The sequence below is a fragment of the Triticum aestivum genome, chromosome 5B, assembly GCF_018294505.1.
Source record: "Triticum aestivum cultivar Chinese Spring chromosome 5B, IWGSC CS RefSeq v2.1, whole genome shotgun sequence".
In the NCBI taxonomy this organism is placed as follows: domain Eukaryota; kingdom Viridiplantae; phylum Streptophyta; class Magnoliopsida; order Poales; family Poaceae; genus Triticum; species Triticum aestivum.
The window spans coordinates 686842530-686848963 of record NC_057807.1 but is presented as its reverse complement, the minus strand read 5'-3'; the positions used below and the strand labels follow the sequence as shown (position 1 = coordinate 686848963).

Sequence of the window (6434 nt, the reverse complement as noted above, 5' to 3'; positions counted from 1 at the left end):
CTGCGGTGGGATACATATCTGGCCCAGAAGGGGGATGCATTGTGGGGCTAGGTTGCCCCGACAAACGACGAATTGGAAGGGATGGAAAGGGGGAGGGGGGAAGACTTTATAGAACCTGTCCTTATGTGATGTGAGGTCAATCTTTTTGAAGATACAAAACATGTTTAAAAATTATGAATCTTTTTGATGTACAAGTTCAAAAAGTTTAAGCTCCTAATTCGAACTACAATCAGAAGACAAAAAAGAGAAAATCAGATATGAATAGTGTAAAAAAAAACTGTTCGCCCAGCCTCCGCGCGCGTGCGCATTCCGCCGAGCAGCTCGCGGGCAGGCAGGACCACCGCGCCGGTCGGCGCCCACCGGCGGCGAGGCGCGGGTCCCCCTCTCCCCCTCCTCCTCCTCCGATGCTGGCCCAGCGTCCGGGTTAGCGGCTCGCCTCCTCTCCCGCTCGGAGCACTCCGCGCTGCTCGACCTGCCTCCCCTCAGTCAGGCGGGTATAGCTCGGTGTATCCCCTCCGTCCGCAACGGCGGCTTGCCGAGCAACGCGGCCGGCCGGGAGCAGCGACGGGGCTCGTGTTGCCTCGCTCGCTCGCTCTCGGCGACGGCGCAAGCAAGCAGCGACCAACGCATTCTTCTTCTTGGATGACCATCCGCATCTTCTCCGCCACAGGTAATTTCTCCGAACACATCAGGAGCAGAGCTCCATCGCTGTCTTCTTCCTGATAGTTTCCCCGTATGTGTGCAAGGAACTGACCCCGTGAGCCGCAACTCAACAGGCCCTTGAGTTTCTCGGATCTTTCCTAGCCAGGATGATGCTGGTGCGTCTCCATCGATCAATACATACTCCTCCACCTTAACTACAAGTTCACAGATCACACACGGTATGGTATGAAGTCTGAACACAGCTTTGATGCTTCTGAATTGTCAAAATTGACTACATTTAGCCGCGCTTGCGTCGTGTAAATCTTGCCTTCCTCTGCACAACAGTGGCTGTCAACAACTAGCACAAGTCACATGAGTCTTGTTCACCTTCATGTGTCTTTGATGCTGCATCGACAATTTAGTCGCGCGTTCACAATCGGCGTCGTGTCCATCTCGCCTTCATGTGCACCAGCGGCTCTCAACTACTAACACAAGTCAAAAAAGTCTTGCACAAGCTTGTTCCCTGTGTCACCCAGGCACAGGTGGCGTTCCCTCCTCCATTGATGAATTGTGTTAACGAGAATTGTATGAATATTGCTACTTCACATATGATGTTGGTTCCAAGAAAAAACAGAGGTCAGCAAGTCTTGCACAAGACCACACAAGTCAGCAAACCTGTATTCAAGATGTTGATGTATGGCACGAACGCAGACCACCAATTCATGACCAAGTGGAATTCCCTATTCTCCTTTTTGACAAAATCTATCGTGACGTGCTTCGCTTGGTTGTCGACAATGCATTCTAGAACTTATTATACGCACGAAAGTCTTCCGGAGTTCCCACGGGAGAGAGCGGTGAAGTCTTCCGGTTGCTCTGCAAATCACATCTTTGATATGCTTCTGCTACACAATACAGGGAGGGTGCTCTATTCTCTCCCACCTTTTGGGTTCAACAAACAAAATTCTGTTAGCCAGCATGCGGCTGGTGCTGTTGTTGGTGTGGTTGTGGAGCTTGGCACCCACTGCCATGAACACCAAGGTGGCATCTGCAGCCCCTGATCCTCCATCTGCCCCTAGCCTCGCGCACTGCCCCAAAACCTGTGGGGATGTGAGCATCTCGTACCCCTTCGGCGTCGGGCCAGGCTGCTTCCGGCGCGGCTTCGACCTCATCTGCGACACCACCACCAAGCCTCCCAAGATCTTCCTAGGCAACACCACCACCCAGGTGATCAGCCTCTTCCCTTCAGGAACCGTCCTTGCCTCCATCATGTACACCATCCCCATGGTGCCGGGTGTTGGCACCTACAACCTGTCTTGGGAGTCTCCAGGGAGGAACCTCAACATCGCGACCTACAACTACCTGGGGTTCCTCGGCTGCGGCATCGGGGTCTACCTGTACCACCCTGACACGGGTGACCTCGTCGGCCACTGCACGATTAAGTGCGCCTCCATGGCGAGCTTGCTCCTCGTGACGGAAGGTGGAGGGATCTGCAATGGCATGGGCTGCTGCACCGTCACTTTCCCCGTGGCGTTCCGAGGCTTTAGGGTGACCATCGTGAAGAACAACGAGACGGTACCGCAGCCTTTTGCTAATATCACCATCAAGGCTTTCTTGTCATTCCGCCCGTATATGTTTCGTATCGCGGACCTTTTGTCTGATAAGATAAATGCGAGCACTGTTGGTGCTTCCTCTGCTGCGTACCTCTCGACTGTGATCACAGATAAGCCCAATTGCGCTAAAGCTCGGTCGGATGATAAGGCGCGGTATGCCTGTGGCAGTAGCAATTGTGTGAATGTGACAAATGGAGGCTACTCCTGTACCTGCTCTGGCAGTTCTGATGATGGTAATCCCTACATTCTTGATGATTGCAAACAAGGTACTCACCCTCCTTCCACACCTAGTTTTTTTTTTCATTTGTCTGCTCATCCAATTATATGAATTATATTTTTCAAAAAAGTACTCCCTCCGTTCCTTTTTATAAGACGTTTTGGAGAGCCAACATTGAGCTGTTTTGTGCTCTGTCTGAATTCTCTAAACGTCTTATAAAAGGGAACAGAGGGAGTATATGAATTGTGTGATGTGTTAAGAACATTCTGGAAATGATAGTCAGGGATTTGAACAACAAATGGTGTATAAAGTGCTTCATTTGTCCATTGATTGTTATCTCATTACATATGATTGGTTACTGATATTTCTTCACTGAAACAGAGTATAATCATACCCCCAAAATGAACTGTTCTAGATCATGTGGTAGCACAAACATTCCTTTCCCCTTTGGGTTTGAACCAGGGTGTTATGCTACCAGGAGATTTCAACTGAATTGCGCATCCAATCGCACTCTTATTGGCAGGCCACCTGTAAAATATGAAGTGACAAATATTTCATTAGATGATGGACTGCTATATGTTAATAAGCTTTCAGAGTTTGAAGATGCCAACATGAATTATCTATCAATATACTACGGTGGCTCCGGATACTTTGGTCAGCAGCTAGTATATGGATTGGATAAGTCTGATTTATCTGAGGAATTTGGTGTCTGGAGGTGGTCTGCGGCCAATCTGACATGTGAAAATGCAAAAAACGACAGTGCATATGCATGCCGTAGCGCGAATAGTGAGTGTATTGGTGTCACACATGGAAAACTCTACATTGGTTACCGATGCAAGTGCTCTCCTGGCTTTGAAGGAAATCCTTATGTCCAAAGTGGATGCACAGGTATGTGCTCTTGTATTTTAGCGTATTCTGTTTTATGGTATGCAGAAATACGGAGCTTTAACATGGAATTTTCATGAGTGGCATGCTATCTGTATAATTTTATATATGTTGTTTGCTGATATTAACAAGTGTTTAGTAGGTAGAAAGCAAATAGAAATACAAAATGACATATCACCCACTCCAGTTTACATTTTAGTATTCTGCTTGCAGATATTGACGAGTGCCTGTTACCCAATAGCTGTAATGGGACATGCTATAACCTGAAAGGAAGCTTCCGTTGTTGCCCTCATGGCATGTTCTTTGATCCAGTAGGAAAACAGTGCACTCCCGATAAGCGGCAAAATCTTATTTTGGGTATGTCAGTGCTGTTCGCTGTCTTGTGCATTCCCAATTTTCAGAAAAATAAAACAAATCTTCATCTGTTGCAATTACTCATGTAGGGGTTTCTACTGGGATCGGCAGTGGTTTTGGAGTGCTAGCTCTTGCACTGGGTGCGATTATACTAGTGAGGAGATTGAAGAGAGGCGCTCAAAGGAAAATCCGAAGGGCATTCTTCAGAAAAAACAAAGGCCTGCTCCTGGAGCAGCTGATCTCATCCACCAGTGAAAGCGTCACTCACAGCACAAGGATATTTTCCTTGGAAGAGCTAGAGAAAGCAACCAACAACTTTGACCCGACGCGTGTGCTCGGGCACGGAGGCCATGGCACCGTCTACAAGGGGATTTTATCCGACCAGCGGGTGGTGGCCATCAAGAAGTCCAAGATGGTGGAGCAGAGCGAGATCGACCAGTTCGTCAACGAGGTGTCCATCCTGTCCCAGATCATCCACCGCAACGTGGTGAAGCTCTTCGGGTGCTGCCTCGAGTCCGAGGTGCCGCTTCTCGTGTACGAGTTCATCTCCAACGGCACGCTCCATGACCTCCTCCACGGCGACCAGGGTGCCAAATGCTTGCTGACGTGGGACGACCGTATCAGGGTTGCTCTGGAGGCTGCAGGGGCGCTTGCCTACCTCCACTCGTCTGCCGCGATGCCGATCTTCCACAGGGATGTGAAGTCTGCCAACATACTATTGGATGACACTTTCACCACCAAGGTCTCGGACTTCGGCGCCTCCAGGTCCATCTCCATCGACCAGACTCACGTGGTCACCATCGTGCAGGGGACATTCGGCTACCTAGACCCAGAGTACTATTACACTGGGCAGCTCACCGAGAAGAGCGACGTCTACAGCTTCGGCGTGATACTGGTCGAGCTCTTAACAAGGAAGAAGCCAATTTTTCTCAACAGTCTCGGCGAGCAACAGAACTTGTGCCATTACTTCCTTGGACGGCTGAAAGACGAAACCGTCATGGATATTATCGATTCTCAAGTTGTGGACGAGGCCAGCCAGAGCGAGATCGACGAGATCGCGTCGGTCGCCGTGATGTGCTTGAGGACTAGAGGCGGGCAGAGGCCTAAGATGAAAGAGGTGGAGTTAAGGCTGCAGCTTCTGCGAGCCAGGAGACGACCTCGTAGAACACACGAACAGGAGCTGCGAAGGGACGGCGACACCAAGCCATCGTTGTCAACTCCAATGAAGTCCAGATCCACTTCTGTGGCCATGGCCAAGAACGTTGAGCTTGGTGTCGTCGCTGTTAATTCGTCGTCGCAGGCTCTCACGAGGTGCTACTCCATGGAGCAAGAGATGGCAGCTTCATCAGAGTTTCCTCGTTAGATGCAGAATCTGTTACGAAGAGGGCTTCCCAGTGTGCCGTTTTGTTTATCGAGACTGTTGCAGCACCTGGATTTTAGTTCGAGGGTGTCACAATTCAATCCCTGTAACTAGTGGTGACTAGTGGAAGAATGTGTGCACAAATTCAGTGTAAGAATGTCCACACCGGATTCAGTGTAAAAGTCTTATTACCTTTTTTTTTACCCCTCAAATTTTGGTAGCCAGGAATTAACAGTGTACAGAAAAAGAATTTCCTGTTGATTTGCCCTATTGTTTAGCTGCTGAACTGCACCATCTGTTTGGATTTGGGCATATTGGTTTCACCCAGTGTGGATGTGACACGTCCTGTGGTAAATAAGATTAGTTTGCACGAATGGCATAAAAGGTCGATATGTCCGAGTGGTTAAGGAGACAGACTCGAAATCTGTTGGGCTTTGCCTGCGCAGGTTCGAATCCTGCTGTCGACGCCTTTTTTATCCTTCTCTTCTCTCCGTCGAGCATTTTTTTCACTCTGCCTCACTACACGTTTGCAGCTTCTACCTACCCTTCTTTATTTCTTGATAAATTTGATTTCTGGTAGGGGTAAAAGAGAGCTCATGTTAATTGGGAATCATCAGGTTGCAATCAGTTTCACAAAGGGGTATCAAATGAGAGGGCTCATGTGCTACTCGGTTGCTCTCTCTACTATTTTCTCGAACAATCAGACTCAATGATCGATCAGCGGTCCAATCCGTAACAGGGAGACGAGCCCCAAGACCGTTCCAGGAATTCTTCAAGAAGGCTGGCTGCTGAATCTTTGATCTTAGCATTGCCATTGTGGTGCACCACGTCATCGCGCAAGTACCGCGCCCTCGACAGGAGGATAAAAATTCTGTCTCCGGCACTTTTGGGTTGTCACCACCCCAAAAAGATGCCAGTAAACGATTTCCTTCTGAAATACTACTATGTAATAAAAGATGGTTTAGCTCTACTGATATGAACAGATTTAATAGGACTATATTACTACAAGAACATGAATTTGCATTCATAATCTTGCCAACAAGTATAAATAATCTTCAATAAGAAAAACTGACAGCTAAAAGCGACCACAAGAATACTGCAGTAACATTACTTTGCTAAAAAAAATGCTAATTTACTGCAGTAACAACAAATGACATGTAGTACTAGTTCAGTTCGCTAGTAGAAAACAGGGCTTTCGTCCAGGCCAGTTTAGCCCATTAGTCCCGGTTTAATCCAGAACCAGGACCAATGGAGCTATTTGCCCCGGTTCGTGAGCCCAGGGGGCCAGCCGGGCCACGTGGGCCATTGGTCCCGGTTCGTCCGGACCTTTTGGTCCCGGCTGGTGGGACGAACCGGGACCAATGGT

The 6434-nt window shown here is 48.7% G+C and overlaps 1 protein-coding gene and 1 non-coding gene across 3 annotated transcripts; both read left to right on the top strand.

The window, feature by feature from the left end:
• The first annotated feature begins 269 nt into the window (after nucleotides 1–269).
• On the top strand, nucleotides 270–5343 carry LOC123114234 (wall-associated receptor kinase-like 6). Of its 2 annotated transcripts, none has more exons than XM_044535632.1 (5): nucleotides 270–670; nucleotides 777–2518; nucleotides 2851–3357; nucleotides 3568–3711; nucleotides 3798–5343. In XM_044535632.1, exons 2-5 carry the CDS (start codon nucleotides 1618–1620, stop codon nucleotides 5069–5071), a joined length of 2826 nt encoding a protein of 941 aa, XP_044391567.1. In that variant the 5' UTR covers nucleotides 270–670; nucleotides 777–1617; the 3' UTR covers nucleotides 5072–5343. The 2 variants fall into 2 exon arrangements, with proteins under 2 accessions (XP_044391567.1, XP_044391568.1); XM_044535633.1 differs by having other exon boundaries at nucleotides 747–2518.
• Nucleotides 5344–5453: 110 nt separating this feature from the next.
• TRNAS-CGA (transfer RNA serine (anticodon CGA)) lies at nucleotides 5454–5535 on the top strand. The gene has a single exon. It is a non-coding gene; the product is annotated as a tRNA-Ser (tRNA).
• The last annotated feature ends 899 nt before the right edge of the window (nucleotides 5536–6434 follow it).

What these genes read in the sequence shown, in the direction of transcription:
- LOC123114234 (XM_044535632.1), top strand. Translation starts at nt 1,618, where the DNA reads ATGCGGCTGGTGCTGTTGTTGGTGTGGTTGTGGAGCTTGGCACCCACT. An exon ending in TGTCCAAAGTGGATGCACAG is followed by an intron (nt 3,358 to 3,567) that starts GTATGTGCTCTT and finishes TTCTGCTTGCAG; the next exon opens with ATATTGACGAGTGCCTGTTA. An exon ending in GCGGCAAAATCTTATTTTGG is followed by an intron (nt 3,712 to 3,797) that starts GTATGTCAGTGC and finishes TTACTCATGTAG; the next exon opens with GGGTTTCTACTGGGATCGGC.